Source organism: Typopeltis vanoorti, chromosome 17 (assembly GCF_054136105.1).
Source record: "Typopeltis vanoorti isolate ZY-2024b chromosome 17, IOZ_Tvanoo_1.0, whole genome shotgun sequence".
NCBI lineage: Eukaryota > Metazoa > Arthropoda > Arachnida > Uropygi > Thelyphonidae > Typopeltis > Typopeltis vanoorti.
In genome coordinates, this window is record NC_143565.1 from 111,349,987 (window position 1) to 111,373,418 (window position 23,432).

The following is a 23,432-nucleotide window of genomic DNA, read 5'->3' on the forward strand; positions in this document are numbered from 1 at the left end:
CTAACTGAGGGTCGGCTATTGCTGTTACCCTCCTTCCATGATCAGAGCTTTAATTGCTCAATAACACCTTATCCCTACACTGTCCTCTACAGATAACGGGAAGATAAAAAGCATTCTTGTTTCGGCCCTTTAAGACAGTCCTTATAAGGATAAGGACAACCTTGGTATGAGCACCGTGAGATGCGGTGATTAATACCCTTGGAGGTTAATGGATGGCAACTCTGTAGCCAATGAAGTTCTAACTGAGGTAGGGATAAGGTGTTATTGAGCAATTAAAGCTCTGATCATGGCAGGAGGGTAACAACAATAGCCGAGCCTCAGTTAGAACTTCATTGTCTACAGCGTTGCCATCCATAACGGGGAAGATGAAAAGCATACTTGCTTCGCCCCTTTAAGCCAGTCCTTATAAGGACAACCTTGGTATCTCTCGCAGGTCTGGCTCCCACTAAAGAGACCTCAGTAAAGGTCGAAACCGGTTGGTAGCTTGGGTGATGACTGGCAGTGCTGTAGCCCGTGAAGTTTTGACTGAGGCTCGGCTGTTGCTGTCACCCAGGGCCTGCGTGGTGGGGTAATGAATGGCAATGTTGTAGCCTGTGAAGTTAACTGAGGCACGGCTGTTGCTGTTACCCTTCCAGATGAGCAAATGAGCGTTTCTGATCCTGTTGGTCGCTCATTATTGGGGGATTGTACGAGTTTTTGGAATGGTATCCCCGCACATAAAAAAAGGGAAACCGATCTGGGTAGTGGCCCTTCCCATTATGCATTGCATTATACACTCCTGAAATTGGAGGCGCTTTGCATTGTGGGATAGATACTAAGGCAAGTAATATGAAGTCATTAGCCTCTCTATACAAGTAGCTCAGACGTGAATATATTTCACGCGCAAAACTTTGCTTTGCTTACTTGGGAAAGGATTAAAACCAAGTATAAAATTACTTTAACGTATCTACTGTTGCTTAAAATGAGGTATAGAAATAGATCGGATGAAATGGCTGCGATTTATTTTAAACTCTCATTGCTCCTACCAAAATATAGTACGAACGTATATTCACGACGTCGTCTTTTATCGAACACAATAATACAGAGTGAAAATAAAAATCTGGAACAGCAAGCTGCAAAAATTAACAATGACCTCCTGGAGAAGCAGATGCTTCTATGTATCAAAGAGCATTGCACAGGCAGTTTCATATGTATCAACAGAATACTGTGCTACAGTAATATAATAAATTTAGTTTAATCCTTTATTCAAGTGTAAGCAAGCAAAGTTTGTGCCTGAAGTATCTTCAGGACTGAGGCAACTTGTGGTAAAGTTGGACAAAGCTCTCATCACTCCTTGTCTTAGTATCTCCCAAAATGCTAAGCACATCTCCTTGCTGACATGTATAATGCTATGTATTAAGGGAAGGGCCACTATCCAGACCGGTTTCGACCTTTATTGAAGTCTTGTCGTTGGATTTTGACTTTGCCCCTTCTACTTTTCGCCAAAGAATAACTTGTGTTCCGATTCTTTAAATTAGTGACGAAGTATGGACTACCAACATATATATTAAAATTGAAAAATTGAAGTGGACAGTTCCTTTTGCTTTTCATGTTTTCAGTCGATAGGGTTAGTGAGGATTGTTCTGCCCAGGACAACCTACTATTTGAACTCCATGGCACATATTCTTTGAAATATTTTGGGCATTTTGGCACAATAATAAATTACGTTGTAATATTCGAAGATGTTCTGTCCTCTTTCATAGAGAATTAGCATCATAGACTAAGTTCTTACTTGGACAGAATCAGAGATAAGCTTGTGTGGGTTACAAGACTATCAAGAAACACTCCAGACGACGCACATTGTCTTCCATGAAAAAGCACCTGAAATCTTAACAGATGAATTGATTTGGTTTGAATTATGGCCAAACACATCTGTTAACACGTCTCTTAACAGACGTGCTAATAGACATCTATTATCGTCGATTTATCTGTTCTGCAGGATTAAAATTCATAGTTTCTGGAGGAAATCTATGCCACCTTCATATTATTTTGGGTAACTTACTTTCCAGAGAAAAAAGCTATTTGAATCTCATCAGTAACTCGATATCTCATAGAAGACATTCGAACCTAGGTTATTCCAACCAAAGAGAATGGGCCATGGAGGCTCCCTAACAGATCCCGTGCTTGCTTAATCTCATACTGGATCCAAACGTCCATGTGGCCATCTTCAAATTATGACTTCTACAATTATTGAGGATTCTTAGGAATTTTGTTATAACCTTGTACTATTTCTCGTCGTCAGATGTGGTCATATTTAAATGGAATTTCGTATTAATTTGAGAAAACAGAGAAAGATCAACTGCTTAAATAATTCATCTGCGACACAAGTTCTCGTTATTCATCTTTATCGTTCGATCAGAAGAAGTTTAATTTTTTTTTCGCTTAGAAGGTTTTCCATGTCATTTTTCTAGGTAGAATCATCTTGGAGAATGTACCATTTCTAAGTTCGGTTCCTATTTTATGAATCTTGCAGGAGTGTGGCACCACACTGATAGAGACCAATAAATCAATAATATATTTTGCTCATTCCAATGCCTATGGCGCTGACGATTTATCCAAATTGATGCGTAAAATAGAAATGGTCCACTTTCAGCACACTGATTTGGTGAAGTATGATGTTTCTGCAAGATTGTTTTCATAATTTGTACAGTATGACGCACACTAACCAAACAATAAGTGTAACGCCTACTTCTGGAGTTTCGTTTTGAATTTGGAATATGAAATATAAAGAAACCATTAAGGTTCTTTTATCATTATTTTATCATAATGTTAAAAAGGATGATTCGATGATATTGTGGATGGCTTAGATAGATGATAATTATTATTATTGTTATTTAGGAAAACTTAAAGCTTCTGCTATTGCGCTTATGGCGTAGTTGAATATCATATTGAATGAGGGAAATAAAGGGTCTCTGATAGTTAATAGCAGTCTTGAGTAAATTAGGTTGGCTACAAAACAGTTTCAACCAAATGCTTCAGTTGAAAGAATCGTGATGATAGGAAAATCTATGTCGCAATAAAGGAATAATACGAAACGTATTTTTGTACTTTGTGTATACAAATGTTTATATTCTTTAAATGTAAAATTTTCTTTAATGTTTCTCAAGTTTAAAAAAATGTTCACCAGTAGGTATCACACTCATCAGAACATTTATCAAAAGTTATTACACGGTATTACTTCAGTGAAACTTCCCATATTACTCCTCTAAGTTACCTAACCGACAAATTCTCCCACATCTCTCTCTCTTTCTCTCTCTCTCTCTCTCTCTCTCTCTCTCTCTCTCTCTCCCCACTTTTAAAACCTCCTTACTTTCAATCATACTGAAACAGCAGATAAATGCATTTGCCATACGCCGGATGCTGCTGAATACGAAGACAACCAGCAAACGACATGTCCGAATTATTATTCCTATGTATTATTCATATATCTGTCTTTACAACATCAATAATGCCCTAAAATTGAGTAAAAAGTCAATGACATCGTGAAACAGGAGCACTCCTAAACAAAAATAGGCTTGTTCTGGATGATTTAGCGTAAGATTGTTTCATTTCTAATTTTCATTACGAATAAAATGCTCAGATCGTGTTGAAGCTTTTCTTAGGAACTTTGAGATTTTGAGTCTCTTATATTGAGAATTCAGTGATGATGAATTCTCCATATAAGAGACAAGTTCAAAGACTTTTCGTCTTTGGATTAGTTAATTTTCTAATGAGTCGGTCATCTACAATTCAACTGAAAGTAATGTGCCTGCCTAGACAGTTCAAAGTAATACTAAGGAAGAAAAAAATTGGTAATATTAATAGTAGGTGATTTTCTTTCCTTTTCAGTAATTAATTTTAATTGTCTCGCTCAGGTAAGTCTTTAAACCTGTGCTAAATTAGTATGCTGAGATTTGTATTTATTTGTGATCTTATTAATATTTACATAATCTCAAAAACTCTGTTCTAGGAACCAAACATGCAACTTTTTTTAACCATTTCACGCTTTGAATAGGCAAGTCTGTGCGTTCTGAAACTGGATAATAAAATTCAGTAGGTGATAGATGAAGTATGATAAGATTTGAATGTGATTTAGGAATAAAGAATTATCTGGCATCATCACATTTTAAATGGGTCATCTAAATCCGAATGTCTCGATTAGCTGTTCAAACATAGTAGTATCTTCATTTGTGTACGGAAACAAGTTGTGAAATGGTTAGTGTCAGTTTCACAACACACACTGAAGTGAACTGGAATGTGAAACAAAAAATACAAAATATATTTCATCTATCAAGTTACATATATGCATATTCCAGAATAATAACCATTTCCCACTGTTTTTTGCGAGTTTCAATATTCACCAAGAAAATGCATTTGTCAGATAATAACTGCTTTAAGATTTCAAATGTTCGCTTGTTGTACAGCTGCCGACTTTTGTAGGTACTGTATGTGCCGTATCACTATTTTATTTACAGAAACTGTACAAATAATGTGTTTATTTTTTGCTTTATATCCATCCATACATAGAAAACTGAAGGAGGTTACACATGCGATTTTGATTGGCACACAAACAATAATCAGTAAAAAATGAAATTCATCCCCAGTTTCGTTTAGGTGTTGACTGGGAAGAGGAAGACATTTTAGAAGAACTGTAACGAGAGCTCCCAAATCCAGGAGTAGAAGAAGGAGGAGGAGAGATAGAGGAAGGCTGAGGAAGAGGAGAATTCTGTTGCGGTCTAAATAACGAATTCAATCCTGACAGTAAAGGAGCAGGCAGGAATTTTGAATAGAAAGATGTCGCAGCTGCTAATGGATTGTAACTGGATGCAGACTTCATTTCTCCAAATCCTGTATCCACGTGGTCGTCAATCACAGCCGAGGGTGCTAACACTCCGAAGTGATAAGGTGCGATCATAGGAGTGTAGCCGTAATGTCCTCCGCCATAACCCCCAACATGTCCACCATATCCACCATGTCCGCCTCCATATCCACCATGTACGCCTCCATATCCACCCATATGGCTACCACCATAACCTCCATAATGTCCGCCAGCATAACCACCATAATGTCCTCCGCCACCAGCACCACACGAACCGTATTTACATCTAAAAAGAATAAAGCATATTTCATTATGTAATTAAAAAACTGAATGAATTTAATTAAAATTCAACATAATATAATAAAATATAAATAATATAATATAATAAAAATAATATTAAATTAAATTAACTTAGCCAAATTCGCTGTTCGAAACAGTTCTATTTTTATATATGAATGGAGATTAATTTATGGCGTATCTTTTAAAAATTACTATTTAATAATTCGTATTTTTTAAAGCTAGTTAGGTTAGCCCAATGTTTCTCAACGTGGGACAATTTGAATATTTTGGGGGAGCAATTTAAAAATGCACATGTACATATTTATACATATTTATATTATACTTTTTCAGAACTTGGTTGATTATTATGCTGGGGGGGGCATCAAATTCATTCATACGTTGAGGTGAGGCATGATCCAAAAAACGTCGAGAAACACTGGGTTAGCCTCATCTTTAATGAAGATCGAAAACTAAATATGAAAATAAAATGAACCTAGTGTGATGGAGTGTATTAATTTATTGGGATAAAAGAATAACCAGAAAGAAAAAACAAAGTTATCGCTACATAAGAGGCTAACATGATAGGAGAGGGACCCAGTAGAAGACTAAGGGAATGATAGAGAAGTAGTTGGTTCGATGTATTTAGGAGATCCCTTAAGAAGATATAAGAGATGATCAAATCAGATATTTAGCAATTAATAGACAGTTTGGAAAAATTAATAGGAATCCCAGTTATGAAGTATTAGTTGTGCTAGACTGCCATTCACATCGCTTAAGCATGTACACAAAAAAATAATTTCTTTGTATTGTTTATTTAATATTTTTTCTGTTTAAGTTATGAGTTGCTTAGTGCTATCTAATGTTCTTCTTCTTGAGTATTCTGCAATTGAGCAGGTTCTTCTCTTAGTAGCAGAAACTTTCCTTCCACTCTCTTCTGTTCTGAGCCTTCTCTTTCAAGGTTGTGTCTCCATTCAGCATGTCATCTAGCATTGTTTTCCTTACTCTTCCTCTGGGTCTTTTCCCGTCTATTTTTCCTTCGATGGCATCTCTGATGATTCCATTCCCTCTCAGAATATGTCCGATCCAGTTTCCCTTTCTTCTTTTTATCCTCCTTAACAGACTTCTTTCTTCTTCTACGCTTTTTAATACCTCTTCATTAGTTATTTTATCTGTCCATTTGTTTTTTTCCATCCTTCTCCAAATCCACATATCAAAGCTTTCCAAAATCTTAATTTCTTCTTTCTTCAATGTCCACGTTTCAGCTGCATAGAGGGAAACACTCCACACATAACATTTTATTAGTCTTTTCTTCGCGTTTCTGTCCATTTTACTTCTGAATAAATTCCATTTTCTATTAAAGGCATCTCTTCCCACCGCTATTCTTGCGTTTATGTCACTTTTACATCTTCCATCACCGCTAATAACACTTCCTAGATATTTAAATGTCTTTACTTGATTCAATTTTTCCCCCATTTATTCTGATATCCATATTTGCCTCTTTCCTTGCCATTTTCATTACCTTTGTTTTTCTAATGTTAATTTTCATTCCATAATTGATACAGAATTCCAGAAATCTGTTCAACAGTAGTTGTAGTCCTGTTTCAGTAATACTGCCTTGTCATCTGCATATCTTATTGCAAATATCTGTCTACCTGCAATCTTTATTCCTTCTTCCGAATTCTCCAGTGCTTCTTTTAAGATTGCTTCGAAATACATGTTAAATAAAATTGGTGACAGAGTCTTGTGCCTTGTCTTACTCCTCGTCCAATGATACCTGGTTCTGTTGTACCATATATGTCTCTCACCATGGCCGTTTGTCCCATATATAGTGAAATAATTAGCCTTCTGTCTTTCCAATCTCAAATCTTTTCCATTACTTCCACCATCTTATCCCATTTTACAAAGTCAAAACCTTTTTCAAAATCTACATAACAGATATTAACTTCTTTATTCACTTCCAGGCTTCTTTCACTTACTATTCTTAACAGTTCAATCGCATCTCTGGTTCCCCTACCCTTCCTGAAACCAACTAATCTTCTCCAATACGTTTGTTATCAAAATTTATTCATTTTTATCTAATGAAAAATACAAATGTTAGTAGATGAAATATAATATATAAAAATATTGCTTTAAATTTATAAGCGGAGCTTATTTTCGTGGGAGACACCTTAATGTTAATGCTGAGAGATGCAGTCAGGATCAGACAAGGCTTTTAAGACTGTTTTTTTTTCAGTCTTAAAAACCTTGTCTTTCAGTTTTTAAAACAGTTTTTTAAATGATCTGTATATGTTTGAAGCTTACGCAGCTCATTTGGTCATAATATGATACTTACGGCATCATGACATATTTCACAGTCTGATCTTTGGTGACAATCGGAATTGGAATGGGAACTGGTATATACGACGTTTTCTTTCCCAGTCCTTGTGATAGCAGAAACGCCTTCAATAATTTCTTGATCAGGACTTTTTCAATAGCCTCAATTCGTATAGGATTAAACAGCACCAACAAGAGCAGAAAATTGCTGATCTTGAACAACTAGAAAAGATGAATATAAAGTTACATAGAGAAAAATAAAAGAAGAAAAATAAGATCGTAAATTCTTTAAATTATGCTTCGAGTATGCCGATACCCTTCAGTTCAGTCTGGTTATTGTGGGTAACAGTAACTGTGGGTTAGTGTAAGTTAGGTAAGTGTGGGTTTATCCACTTTAGAGAGAAAAAAAAAATGCTCCTCAACTCTATCATTACATCCCAACATTTTTAAACGCTATGACGTCACGGATGACGTAGCTGGAATGCTTGCGCATATTCCTCTACTACAATTTCCTGCAACTTCCGTGATGAAGTTTTTTTAGGTATTTCCACCCCATTTCTCCTCTGTACCGTCTATAATCTGCCCATTAAGTCACGTACGAATAAGTTTGGGTTCCTTAAAGTCAAAATCAGAAGCGCAATACCGCTGAATGACCTTGCTTAATGGGAAGTGGGTTAAACAAAAATAGATGTCATTTTTGTGGTAAAACATTCCTCTTTTTTTATTGTAACATATTCAGCTGTGAAGACATTTGTGATACTCTAGTAAACGACATATCGCTCTTCCGTACAGCTGTTTATTTATTTTTTCCTCATCACTTAAGTACTGTTACCCAGTAGAGTTCAGAGAAGACTTGAAAATTTATGGGTTAGTGGGCTAATACATTTTAATGTGCACAAAATTAACGTTATTTTTTGTAACAATGTGCTACCACAGGCCGTGAATTTCAGGTTGGGTTTCTGTTGGCTTAGTTATTGGTTTTCTATGCCCTGTCAGAAACCAATTCTAATGATATTTCCTCTATTGAGCAAATCTAAGATCATTTACAGAATATGTTTAAAATTACCAGTAAGAGTGAGGTTTTCACTTTCTAATTGATTCGATTTAAAAACGCTAATTATAGACTGAGGCTGTAAAAAACTTAGTTTTGAAGTTTCGTCTATTCACAGGATAATCTGAAAATTTAACTGAATAAATAATTAGCCGACTTTGGTGGTTACACACCATACTTCAACATTAGCGAATGATTAGCGAATCTTATTTCGGATGAGTTATTGTTTGTATTTCTAAACACAGTTTATTTCACAGTCTATATATTACACAGCTCGCTTTGAAAAACCCAGCTATATTGCGCAAGCTGAGGGTTCGAATTTACTTGGGATGGATTGATAGATTTCTGAGTATCTTTAGCAATAGACGATTTTGATCACTTGAAGACAACCATTTTGCTTACAGGCCTGCAGCGACTTGGGGAAAAAGTTCATGTTTGGTCTCTAGAAGAAATGTCAGGGTTATCTAAACTTTAATCCATCCAATGTACTGAAATATATGATAGGTTTACAATGTTTCGCTGGTAAGGATATAATAATTGCAAAAGGCTTTTCCACAGGCGAAAGTATTAACAAAATTGTATGCTCGTCTGAAAAGTTATGTTGCTTAAAAGTCAGTCTAAGAATCCAGATTTGAAATACGCAACAGGTGGCTGGCTCAGACAGTATCTTTTCAAAACTGTTCAAATGTTGTTCTCCGAAATGAATACTTGCCACATCTTTACAAATTTTCATACCCTTCAGCATAGAAGGGTATGAAAATAATCTCAAATTAAATCCATACAGTTGCTCATGGCAGCATACTCCTTTCTCTTCTTTAGTTTATAAACCTCGTATCAAGACACCGATCTCCTTGACAGTGAAGAATCGCCTTGGCGTATCTCCAGAGCAGAGGAGGAGGAGGAACGTATTCTTCACTGAGGACATAAATGAACTTCAGAGTTTCCCACACTTGCAGTATTTCTCAAAAAAAAAAAAGATTCCACTTCACTTTCCATTATTTATGACAGTAGTCAAATCTCCAATTAAGATCACAGTTCCCTTCTTAGACACACTTCTAGACTTCTCTGACAAATCCTCATCACATCGATAGTCTTCTCAACTTCCAAAAATCTCGATATTATATCTGCTTAGAACGGCACTTCGCATTTGTTTTCAGCATGTCTGTCTTCAGAAGAGGGCAGTCCAGTAATTAATAACCCTCTCTCTCTCTCTCTCTCTCTCTCTCTCTCTCTCTCTCTCTCTCTTTCTAAAGGTATTTTTCATGGCTGCGTGCTGCTGAATAGGTCACCGTTATTTCTGTAGTATCTCTATGTCTATGTACAAATATCAGCACAAGTTCAACTTAAAACTTGCTAAACGAGCTTCGAACTCTTCACTCTCATTATGCGTAGTCTGTTCATCGGAACTGCATTAGTCATATTGTTTCCGACCAAAGAAATTATATGACCTCCAGCTATTCAAGAAACACACCAACAGGTTCCTTCTTTCTCCTTAACTACTTATCCATCCAAGACATTCAAATGCAGAGACGAATTCTCCATGCTTGCTATGGTTGCTGAGCAAGCTCATTCTTTGAGAAAGAAGTACTATTTATTTGTTAATAAATGCATGCATTTATAAGTATTCCATTCAGGCTTTTATTTTTGTAGACAGAAGACGTCTTAAGCTTGCGCGGCAATAATTGAGCTTTGCGTTGTGTATCGAAGGCCGATGCTTGCTCGTCTAGTCAAAGCTACCTTGGCTTGTTCGGTTGTGGGAGCTTCCAGGTCCTTGCTGCAGCACTGTGATTTCATACGCACTCTTAGACATTTCCGCTCCCTTCACGTCGTCTTAAACACAGGCCATGCGCAGTCAAAGTAGCTCTAGCCAGTGAGCTTCAGTCAGTCTTCACAAGTGTGCGTGTTGCTTGGGAAAATTAAGTTACAACCAACTTTTTATGACGATGTTATTGACCAGTTCATAAAGAAGAACCGGAGGGTAGAATTTGTATTCAAGTAGCTAAATTGAAAAAGACAGAATATCATTTGTAAAATAAATGTCGTATTTGTATGATGAAATGTACATAAATTTCTAAATACAGTACATACTTTTAAATGGTCAGTAATTCATTATTCCGCTAATCAGACTTCAATCACACCTCTCACTCCCTGAATGATAACAAGAGCAAGCGTGAATTTCAAGACCAGCATTCGCCCCTGCTCGTATTATAGTTTTTTTTTAATCACAACTGCACGTACATGAGGTGCGTGCAGTTGTGATTATTAACCATCCATCTAATACAGATCTTTCCTTCTAGGAAAGATCTTATTAGATGGATGGAAGGGTATCTGAACATACGGTTCATTTAATTCAGGTTTATTGGAAATTGTTTCTAATCAGCAATTACTTGTCTAGCACTGCCTGCTATCTTTGAGTTATAGATTGCTAATTTCTCAAAGACGAAACTAGAAACAATAATATTTATGGCATTTTAAAACTAAACTATTTACATTTAATAAAATGTATCTGCAAAGACTGGGGTAGAATATTGTGCTACTGTCAAGACCATTTGAATGTGTCTTAACTGAAAGTCTTGACAAAATGCTCAGCAGATCACCATCAGTTAGTGCTAATGATCGTCTGCTTCATCGGATGATCAATTTCAGATTAATATTGTTAATTGCATGCGGAGAAAATCAGAAGCAGAGGTAACGAGAATGTCTCATCATTGAGTAATAGAAATTATAATGACAAAAGATATCGAGTAAGTAAGCGAAGAGGTGAATGTGCCATTGTTTATAATGGAACATTGAGAATCTCAGATAGATAATACGCTGAATTCGTTGTTGGAACAGGAATTTGAGATGTGGTGTATACAAAAGCAGGGAATCTCGCAATTGAGAGTGGCAGCTTGTTACTTAATGCAGGAAGTAGTGTTGATATTACGTGCAGTTGCTTACAGAGATGAGAACAATATTATTAATGGGGAATCTTAAATATGGGAAATACCAACCGGGTGAAAGAAAAGAAAGCTGATAATGCAACAGGTAATACATTTTACAGCAACTTTGGAAGAGTTATTGAAGATAACCTACTACAAAGGGCAGGATAATTTTAAATTAACATCAGATTGGCCTCATGAATTATTTGAAACACTTTTGTTACAGAGATTATTTGTCATTGACACGATGAAATGAAACTAAGGCGGGTCAAATGGTAACTAGAAAGAGTCAAAGATGGAGTGTCAAAAAATGCCTTCAAGAATTACATTAACTCTTCTTAATAGTGACCAAGAACATCGTGCATCAATTAATCTTTAATGTTATCCATAAGGGTAAATTTTGTCATAAACCGGGAGTTAGTTGATCATATTCTTTAAATAAAAGCTAAGCAAAAGGCCTGATAAATAAGCGTGGAAATATAAATAACAACTAGCATTAGCTACGCTGTTAATTAAATATTGTAAAGCAAATAATAAATTTAATTTAATTCTTTATCCAAGTGTAAGCAAACAAAGTCTGCGCTTGAAGTATCTTCAGACTGAGGCAACTCGTGGTAAAGGTGGACCAAGCTCTCATCACTCCTTGTCTTCGTATCTCCCAGGATTAAACTAAATTTATTATAGTCTAACCAAGTGGAAAAAACGTCCAACATTGTAATGCAAAATGTGAATTATAGAAATGCGTAGTAGTTGGAAAGTAAATTATAATTATGAGAACTTGTTGGTTACTTTCAATTTGAATAACTTATCTAACAAGAGGAGGCAGAGAATACAATTTACATGGTTTCTAAGTTGATTCAAGGCATATATAAGATTGATAGCATTTATTTACTACATTTGTTCCAGCCAAATGGAGTAAATTGAATATGTGGAATATAATTTGAGAGTTATACTGTAGGAGATGAGAAAGATATAGTGAAGAGGAGAGGAGACGATAATAATAATAATAATAATAATAATAATAATAATACGTCCCCTCTTGTAATTTAAGAATAAAAGTGTATAGAACAACATGTTTCATTCAATTCACAGTTTCGTGTTACTTGGGCTCAACTTTCAAAGCGAGTATCTCTTGGATCAAGCGTTAATAGTAAGGAGTAACTTTGCCAGTCTCCTTGGCAGCGTGGATACCCTATAATCTGTGGACTCGAATATACCATTGGTTGGATGCGCGTGAAACCTTTTGGGATGTCGAATTTCCATCGCTCACTATAATTAGTGAGCGATGAAAGTCTGCTTACTAAATGCATGAAATGATTTCCGAAAAGCATTGTATTTGGTTACTCGACCACTTTAGCAAATACTTGGCATAGTCTACTCAAGTCACTAAATGTGCGATAGGTTTATAATTTTACAATATTTCAGTTGTGCTATGTTTACCAACTTTCATATTTTCCCGTATAAAAAATTCATTTTCTTTTGTACGATGTGTTTGGAATCAAAACCTCGAGTAGGAAAAAATCCTGCCATTTTCAAACGATATGGACTATGACAAAATGTGAAGTTACGGCAACTTTACTTTTTCTTTGAAATAATAATGAGTGTAGTCCTCAGTAATTTGGACGCGTAAATTCAACTTTCATCATTATGTGAATTGTTGTTTTCGTGTCCAAAAGGAGGGGCACACTTTTTGTGTAGAATTGCAGTTAATGACTAGTTTTCGTCCCTAACTTTGAGAAGCTAATTTCTTCACATTTTTTTTAAATTCCACGTTTTATCCCTTTTCTTTATAATACTAATCGTCCTACTGTACTTGGGATTGGTACCTTTTTCGTGTCACTTTTCCTATCCTGTTTTTAAGAAATACGTTTTTCAATTCAAATAGCGTATGTGCATAACACGTGTGCATTCGTACAAGAAGGTGACAGTTTTCTAACATCGGGAACGTTTGCTTAGAAAAATAAACTGATTGGTAAACATTCATTTTATAGAAAAACTTCGTTTATAATCACTCATTTTATAGTGCAAATGAGTATACAGACGTAATGCACGATTGACGTCTGTTTAATCAAAGGGCTTTAGCGATTATAGAACGATGATGTGAATCTTCTGAAGCTCTTAGATATTTTCTCGCATCCGGACAGGAGAATCAGATCCACATCTTTCCAATGAAAGAAAACGTGCTGCTCTTCAGAACCTATCATGGAAATCCTACACATAACATCCATTATTTTACTTCTATTTATGTTTTGTTTACTAACTAATCATGATATACAAATAAAAGAATAGCAAAATACATTTTTAAAAAAAGTTTCTCTCTCTCTATATATATATAGTTATATATAGTATCTATCTATCTATATAATATAGTTTCTCTATTCGGCACGAAACTCTTGTAGTTTCTCTATTAGGCTTTGAAATAATGTTGGATTCAATATCCACTTAATTTGAAAAAAAAAAAAAAAGAAAAAAAACTGAGGTCAACAGCCTTGTTCTAATCAACTACACACTTCTGCAAAAGTTCTTCCACTTGCTTTCAAAATATTTGATTTCAGTTTAAATTCCGTGAAAGAGGGTTGAATCTTTGAAAGACTTGTTTACTGAAAGTAAGTTAACCGGTCTAACACATAAGTAAAAGTTTTCCTTTAGGGAACCCGACCTTTTCATTCCGTAAAACAGACAGTTTGTTAAATAAATACATCCATTTAACATACATATACTGATACTTATAGTCTATCCAGATACTGGGGTAATCTTAACGAATTGTAGCATTACGTGATATTTTTTGGTAACATTATCATTACCCAAACTTAATTAGTCCTTATCCTTAAAAGGACTGGCTTAAAGGGGAGAAGCAAGAATGCTTTTCATCTTCCCCGTTATCTGTAGAGGACAGTGTAGGGAAAGGGTGTTATTGGGCTATTAAATTAAAGCTCTGATCATGGCAGGAGGGTAACAGCAATAGCCGAGCCTCAGTTAGAACTTCATTAGCTACAGCATTGCCATCCATTACCCTCCAAGGGTATTGGATTGAATGAATCAATCACCGCATCTCACCTTCCCAAACTTAATTAGTGTGAATTTCGTTAAATATATTAGAGATTTATTATAGATTTACAGAGGTGAGGAATCTAAAAACTCAAATAACATAAGTCTTCTTCATTTTTAGAAGAAGTCTAAATATAATTATAAAGATTTATTTACTTAATTATTTATTTTTTATCGGAGATGTATTTTACTTGATGATTTTTTCCGTAAGTTTATAGCGATGAGCTTCTTAGCGTTTGATAATAACGGTTTATTTTATAGGCATAATTTCTGTATATTAATATTTTATTTCAGCATTTCAGTACTTTGATGAAGACAAGATCAATTTATAAATGAAATTTTGGATTATATTTCTTAAGTTTAGATATGATTTACGACCTCTAAAGTAAAGAAATGTAGTTTACCTAAGTGAAGAAAACGCTGGTTTAGAGAGTAGAAACATGTCAAACATATAACAGAAAACAACCAAGCGATCATTTTAATTACGCCCGCTAAGACAGACTCTTAAAATTATTCCTTTAGCCAAAGTAACTTAAAACAATCAACTGGACTTGTGAATAAAACATTTCTTTGCACTGCATTAAAACTAGTAAGTTAATTGCAGCAATTTATATAATAGAAAGACACTTTTTAAAAATATGTACTTTCTCTTTTATTAAAGTAATTAGAAGAGTTGTATTGAAGACAGATAGAATTCCAGGAAATTTTAAGCTATCTTCTCGATACTTAAAGTGACAAAAAAAAAAAATACTTCGATGAAAATAAGAGAATTCTCTCACTTTGAGTAAATCTGACTTATAATCTAACCAGATATATAAAAGTATGCAACTATTCAGTCCTACCGTCATCTGGGATCCTCTGAGAAAAACGAGACATCAATCAATCCATAGAACTCATAAACCAACACAATAGTGAGCAGAAATCTCGAATGAATGCTTTTATTCTTTTTTTGTTAAACATCCGGTTTATTTTGTGGGATGTTTAAATACCTCCCGTAATAGGTCATTCACCAATAGGGTCATTTATGCTAAAATAGACAGCTACGACCTCGAACACAGGAGGAGGTTTGTTACTTCAGTTCACTGCGTTTGTCATCGCTGTATTTCACGGTCCTTCAACTGCCGATCGTAACAACACGTGAGACGGAAGGAGAGAATATTCAGCAATCCAAGACAATCGTTACTGTTTTCCCCGTATCAACAGATGTTGTTGTTGTTGTAAATATGGAAACGTAAATAAAGATCTAGAATCCTAAAGAAATCATATGAATTTTAAACATCATTAACCAATACCTCGCTAATGATATTTACATTAAGAGGGGATATGAGCCACTGTTTGTCGAAACATTAAAGCAAGGGCAGATTTAAGAAATTTGCCATTTAGGCGATTTTTATTCCACAGAAATAAATATATTTTATTAATAATAATAAAATATATTTTAAAATATAATAATTTATTAAATTAATATGAATAATTTTCTTTCTATTTGTAATTTTTAGAATGTTTTAGAATATATTTATACACTAATTGAATTTTAATATATATAAATTATTAAATTGGAATACATCTAAAAATGATGTTGATACTTTGATATGGTATTGATCAATGTATATATGACAACGATTATGATACATGATAAGTAGGTTCTAAGTATTTCGAATGTAATTATAATATATATAACTAGGTTCTAAGTATTTCGAATGTAATTATAATACAATTACAGACAGCATAATCATTTCTTAATGTACGATTTTGCCCATAAGGATAGCACTAATTCATTCGCTGGAATCTCCTATCTGAAAACAGTTTTGCTTCTTAAACACATCATGCGTTTATTGAAATTAATTTTGCAATAAGCGATCAAACGCATTTATTTTTAATAACTTTTAGTAGTGTATGTTAAAACTAAAATAACCATGTTAACTAAGATTTACCTTACATAATTTGCTCGTTTTTTTTTTTTTTTGTTCTACAGCAAGCAGCATATAAATCTCTATAAGTATCTCAGTAATGAATATTTGTTAAACTATATATGAGAGCGAATCTTTCTACCAATCTTTGAGTGTTTATGGGGGAAAAATCGTGGACTGCAAACACCAGCAGTCTAGAACAATGGAATGTATTGTAATTTATGCTACTTTTGTCATTTCATGAGCAGTAAGGATGTTTTCAAACACATTCAACTAGACCACGTCAAAGATGGTTAAGTGCTCTTGTATTTAAGAGACACTAATAGCAGAATAATAGGAAGAGGAGAGTCAGTTATAATTATGTAAATAATCAGAGCAATCAAACGAAGATCAGTTTGACCTACTAAAAAACTCCAAATGCTAACAATAGAGCAAACAGGGTCACCGAAAGTGGCCCTGTTTGCTCTAATTTAAGCTGAACTAATCATACCACTGAGAGTGGTATAATTAGTTCAGCTTATAAAAACGTTATCTGGAAAAATGTTTGCTACTCTATCTATATATGTATTATTTTAGAAAAAGAAATCGTTGGTATTCAAGGAGATCGAGAATAAAGGTCGTAGGGCAAACTGTTCTAAATTGGGCACTTTCAAGATCGGTCGGTGCCCAGGGCAACTAACAGGTAACCTACTAAAGATATTCTGTCTATCATTCAATCTTAACGGTAATTGGAATATTACATCCACACTCTCTCTCTCTCTCTCTCTCTCTCTTCAAGGATGAATTCTGTATTCTGAACTCTTCAAAATTACAACAAAAAACTATTTTGTTTAATTTTTTAAGTGTTTTTCATACAAGAACGTTCTTATTTATATAAAACAACAATGTCCACTCATTTGTGTACATATAGTGGCGCCCTCTAATTGAATGAATTTTTTTGGGGGGAAATCAAATATCTGACATTCATATTACTTCTAGGATTTCTAAAACTGAAACATCGGGAGACAAAGATCTAGTTAAGATAGAATAAAAACAGCTCTGCCAATTCCTTCTGAAACTGACATCATTAAGCAGATCTCCATTTTTAACAACAATAATACAAGAATTACCTACTTTATTAAAAAATAAAATTTTCTTTATTTTTTTTTCATTTATTTAAACATTAACAAAACAACTGTAAAATATATTTTAATTTTTATTGAATAAAGACCATATGTTACAAATTTCATTGTATCTCTGAATCAGATATTGATACACCTAAAATCGATGTAAATAACAATACATATCAAACAGCTGTTGCTTTAAAATGTAAGTAATTCGCGTTTTGTAAACATAGTTGGATAAGATACTACTTGGATAAGATAGCACTTATTCAAAATGACATTTCGTAAATTCCCATGACCTGCATGCAGTTAAAATTAGAAAATTATTTCTAACATGTTTCCAACATATCCCTGAGATAATTTAATTAAAACTTTAAATGGCCCAAGCTAATTAACATATTTTTCTTATTATCAACTATATAAATGCCAAGTTCAGAAAGTAAACATTTTGGCACTCTATTGTAAATTTGTTTTATACGGTAACGTTAATTATTCTCGTATTTATAATGCCCTGACTTGTATCTACGATTATGACTAGAATAACCTAGCTGAACTAATTCGTGTTGGTTGTGTGTATCTGACTGTGAACATTTTGCGCGAGTGTCTGACTGGGCGCAGTATGGTGAACTTTCTGTTGCTCTTCGATTTTATATCGAGACACAGGTTCAGTGATTCTGCTACTATAAGTGGGCAAAACAGGAGATTTATGATTTTTATCAGCTACTCTTATGGAATAATGGGGCGTTTGGTGTAGTTTGGTAGCAGCAGAAGTAGTGTTGGGATATTTTGAAGTCGCGAGGACGTATTGAGAGTATTGATTACTCATTCCAGTGTAGCTACCAGGACTGTTTTTACTGTATGGCGTATGTTCATGGCCATCGATGCCGTCAGCTTTGGCATTATAGTGTGGCACTCTATGGATAGTTTGTAGACTGTAACCTTGAGTACTTGGACTGGGATTGCTTGGCTCGTACTTAACTTTCGTGGTATATGCTGCATATGGTTGTTGTTCTGAATGATCAGAGGTCGTTTTCTGGACATCTGAAGTATGTGATGGTTTGCTTGTATAGGCGGGATAATGATACCTGTAAGCTACATAGTTTGGCTGTTCTTGGTTATTTTGTGCTGTGATGTAAATAGGGTGGTTATATGATATATATTTTGGCTGTCCGTTATTTTCTTCTGTGGTTGTAGTGGTGTATGCCGGGTGCCCATATGACTGGTACGTTTGCTGTTCATTACTGTCGTCTGTGGTGGTGGTAGTAGTATATGATGGGTGGCCATAGGTTGCATACTTTGACTGTTCTTGGTTCTCCCCCGTGGTTGCAGTTGTTCTATATGTAGGATGGCTATATGATGGGTAGCCATATGATCCATCTTTTGGCTGTTCTTGATTCTCCTCCGTGGTTGCAGTTGTTCTATATGTAGGATGGCTATATGATGGGTGGCCATATGATCCATATTTTGGCTGTTCTTGATTCTCCTCCGTGGTTGCAGTTGTTCTATATGTAGGATGGCTATATGATGGGTGGCCATATGATCCATATTTTGGCTGTTCTTGATTCTCCTCCGTGGTTGCAGTTGTTCTATATGTAGGATGGCTATATGAGATGTAGTGTGGCTGTTCATGGTTATCTTCTGCGTTGCTGGTAACATACGCAGGATGGTTAGAAACTGTCTTGTAATACGACATGGATGCTGTAGATGAAATATCATATTTTGGGAATCCAAAGTCAGGTTTGATTTCATAAGTGGATGGAGGGTTTGATACGTATTTTGTAATACTCATTTCTGGTTTAACTTCGTCATTTGATGATGTGATTGTCGTGTCGAATTTTGGATAATTGAAGTCATCTTTTTCTTCATCATTTGGCGATATGGCTGACGTGTCGGGTTTAAAGAAGTCGTAATCAGGCTTCACTTCATAATTCGATTGATGACTATCACTGCTTTCAAATTTGGCTGATTCGGTCTTGATGTAGTTGTGTCCAATCTTGTACTGTGGAAATTTGCTGAACCTTGAGAAAATCTGTTCGTTGCCCCATTCTGGATAATGAAAGTCGTAGGCATTGAAGCACACCTTGGCAGTTTGCTTGGCCCTGAAATATAAAAATCAGACTTAGTTTTCAATAGGTAGATGGATTAGCTTGGAAAAATAAATGAAGGGAAGAAAAATACAAAATTCTCGAAATACATAAAACCAAAATATTCATTAAGTATTTACTACTTACGCTAACTGATAATATTTGCATCCCTTTTCTTTTTCTTTTGCTTGATCGTCCTTCACAATTATAGGAATTGGAATTGGAATCGGCAGGAAAAATGGCTTGCGATGCATCACCCCGGACAACAAATATGCATAAAGCAGTTTCTTGAGAACGAAAGCCTGTATGGAATTATTAAGCAGCAGACATAAGATCAGAATGGCTGATTTTTTCCTCATCTGAAAAGAAGTAAAGAAAAAAAGCCATAAGTTAAGTAACATAATCCTTAGATTATGGATAATAAATAGTTTGAAAAAGAGACTACAAATTTCGTAATCTCACTTAGCAGCTAGCGACATCTATTAATGTTAAATAAAACTAGTCAACCAACATGATCTGGTCGTACTTATATCACAAAGTTAAGAAATATATTTAGAAAACGAAGCATTTTTACAACAGGGGAATAAATCTTATATGATATTACGTTATAAGGAAGTCAAATCATTTTTTTCACATTTTCATTTTTCTAATCTAAATGTTTTTTTCACAATAAAAACCATGAAAACCTATTTTAGAAATCATAAAAATCATTTAAAGTAATCAATAATAAATACGAAATAAATTTAATTACGGATTAATCTTATCATGTCAGAATATTGTACTATGCATATTATTATCTTTAAGTATTAAAGGTACAAAACAATGATGCATTTATCTAGAAATATTAAAGTAATACTTCTATGTGAACAATTTTTCTCCTTTGAAATGAGATATTTGTGATATAGAAGAAGGGGAGGAATAAATACTTAACTGTTGGCAGAATTTACAAAGACAACACTTGTACGTTTTACTGTTTGATACCATAGGTATATATACACATATTATGTTGTCAAAAGTATTTGGACATCTACTTGTCGTCAAAAATGCGTTAAATCTTATATGATATTACGTTATAAGGAAGTCAAATCTTTTTTTTCACATTTTCATTTTTCTAATCTAAATTTTTTTTCACAATAAAAACCATGAAAACAGTTACATTTTTAGTTCCGAGTGGGACCACCTTTGGCCTGAATGATACCAACTTCCCTTCGGGACATACTTTCAACCAATTTTTGATACGTCGCAGCAGGAATATTCTACCATACCTCGCGCGAAACTACCCATATTGCTGATGACAGCAGATGGGGTGTGGAGATTTTGGTATTTTAATGCATCTCAAAGCTGTTTGATGGAATCGAGACCTGGAATCTGAGCCGGCCAATCCAACACTTCAATATTGTTTCGCGGGAACTAGTTGTCTCGGATTCACAGTGCAGTATGGCATGGAGCACTGTCGTAATGAAACTTGCAAGGGTCACTGCTGAAGTACTTCCACAGCGTTGGAAGCATGAAGTTGTCCAGGTATACATCACACGTCATGAATGATTTTTGAATTTGGACACGTACACCAATGGAACAAGCGCATCAAACCGAAACACTCCCATACCATTACCAAGTCTTCACTAAACGTGAAAGTTGGGATGATGTCATCCTACCGGAATTGTGTTCCATACGTTATGCAAGTCTAAGTGACCCCTAAAGTAGTAGAAGTCAAGGCGACTCGTTGGTAAAGTTGGAATAAGCTCTGATCACTATTCTTAATATTTACCCTTAATGCAAAGCCCATCTCTTTGAGGAGATGTATGATGCTATGCATTAAATGCACGGGGCCACTACCCAGACCGGTTTCGACATTTATTGAGGTCTCATCAGTGGGAGCCAGGCTTTGAAATATCAAGGTTAAGTAATACGGAGCTTATAAGTATTTTACCATTACCAAAACAAGTTACCAAAAGGTGCTTTTACCTTATTAAATAAAAATACCCAAGGTAAAAAACTTTCTACAGATTTTATGTGGTAAAATACTTATAAGCTCTGTATTACTTAACCTTGGTATTTCTAAGCCTGGCTCCCACTGATGAGACCTCAATAAATGTCGAAACAGGTCTGGGTAGTGGCCCCTTGCCTTTAATGCATAGCATCATACATCTCCTCAAAGAGATGGGCTTTGCATTAAGGGTAAATATTAAGAATAGTGATCAGAGCTTATTCCAATTTTACCAACGAGTTGCCTTGACATGTACTACTTGACGAGTCACTTAGACTTGCATTATGTGCAGGCGCAAACTTGACTTGTTTGTCCGTCTGTTTGCTTATTGGGAAATGGAGTAAAATCCAGATTTAAAATAGCTTGGTATCTTTAACATATATTATACCCAAGGTAAAAAACTTTCTATATATATATATATATATATATATATATATATATATATATATATATATATATATATATATATATATATATATATATATATATATATACTGTATATACTCTTGGGTGGTGTGAAAAGTTCTCGGCCTCAACCATAAATGGCAATACTATCGGCAAGATTGTTTTTGTCTAAGTTGGTAGATCTGTCATAAGCATCCATGTGAAGTTGCAAGTCATTCTATCAAGTAGTTTGTTTTATACAGCTGTCTGAAGCAAAAGTGTTGTCTGTATCCCTTGAAATGGATAAAATTGAGTATCGTCTGGTTAAACAAATTATTTGTAAAAGAAGGTTTAACGCTAAACGAAATTCATTCGAAGTTCATAAAAGTTTATGGGCACTCTTCTCCTTCGTTTTCGACAATTGAGAAATGGACTGCCGAGTTTAAACGTGGCCGTACCAGCCTTAAGATGATCCACGTGACGGATGTCCAAAAGGTGTAACACCAGAAATCATTGATCAGTACACGGTATGGTATTCGATGACCGGCGAATCAAAGTGCGTGAAATTGCTGAGACAATTGGCATTTCAAAAGAACATGTAGGATACATTTTGCATGAAGAATTGCAAATGAAAAAGCTTTGCGCAAGATGGGGCCGCGCAGATCAAAAATGCACACGCATGAAAATCTCTGAAGAATGCTTGGAGCATTTTAACAAGAATGAAACTGATTTTGTGCGTCGATGTATTACTATGGATAAGACTTTAATTCACCAGTACACACCAGAATCCAAACAGAAGTCAAAACAGTGGACAGAAGCTGGTTGTTCAACGCCAAAGAAGACAAGGTCATGGCATCGGTGTTTTGGGATACTAAAGACATTTTCTTTATTAATTATCTTGAAAAGGGTAAAACAATAACCGAGGAATATTAGTCCGATCTTTTAACCAGACTAGACGAAAAACTTCGTGAGAAAAGACCCGGTTTGCAGAAGAAAAAAATCATTTTTCATCAGGACAATCCTCATGCCCAGAAAGGTGTTTGGCAATGGGAAAATTAAGGGATCTGCGATATGAAGTGTCGGAACATCCACCCTATTCCCCATATTTGGCACCCTCTGACTTCTATCTCTTCCTAAAACTAAAACTCTTCCTCACTGGTCAGCGTTTTTCTTCGAATCAAGAGGTGATTCTGCTGTAGAGCGGTATTTTGCAGATCTTACTGAGAACCACTACAGGGACGGGATAATGGCGCTGTATCATCACTGGAATAAATATATTAGTCTTAAGGGAGATTATGTTGAAAACTAAAAATAATTTTGAAATTATAGATTCATTTTTTCATTCTTAGGCCGAGAACTTTTCAGACCACCCACGTATTTCACATCTTTCAGCATAACGTGTGGGATGCTCGAACATTCCGAGGCAGAGCTCATGGATCTCGATCAGTGAGTGTCGATGGCCTACCAGGGCGTTTTCCTGCTGTGGTAGCAGCATCACCTTTTCATATACTAATG

The 23,432-nt window shown here is 35.0% G+C and overlaps 1 protein-coding gene across 1 annotated transcript; it reads right to left on the minus strand.

The window, feature by feature from the left end:
• Window positions 1-4,585: 4,585 nt before the first annotated feature.
• On the minus strand, window positions 4,586-15,574 carry LOC150097779 (uncharacterized). The gene is made up of 3 exons (XM_090407709.1): window positions 15,292-15,574; window positions 7,449-7,651; window positions 4,586-5,123 (listed from the first exon to the last, which is right to left on the minus strand). The coding sequence occupies exons 1-3, from the start codon at window positions 15,295-15,297 to the stop codon at window positions 4,613-4,615; spliced, it is 720 nt and encodes a 239-aa protein (XP_090263835.1). The 5' UTR covers window positions 15,298-15,574; the 3' UTR covers window positions 4,586-4,612.
• Window positions 15,575-23,432: the final 7,858 nt, after the last annotated feature.

Coding starts and splice junctions, on each gene's coding strand:
- LOC150097779 (XM_090407709.1), bottom strand. Junction 5,124..7,448: donor GTGAAATATGTCATGATGCC/GTAAGTATCATA, acceptor TATTCTTTTTAG/ATGTAAATACGGTTCGTGTG.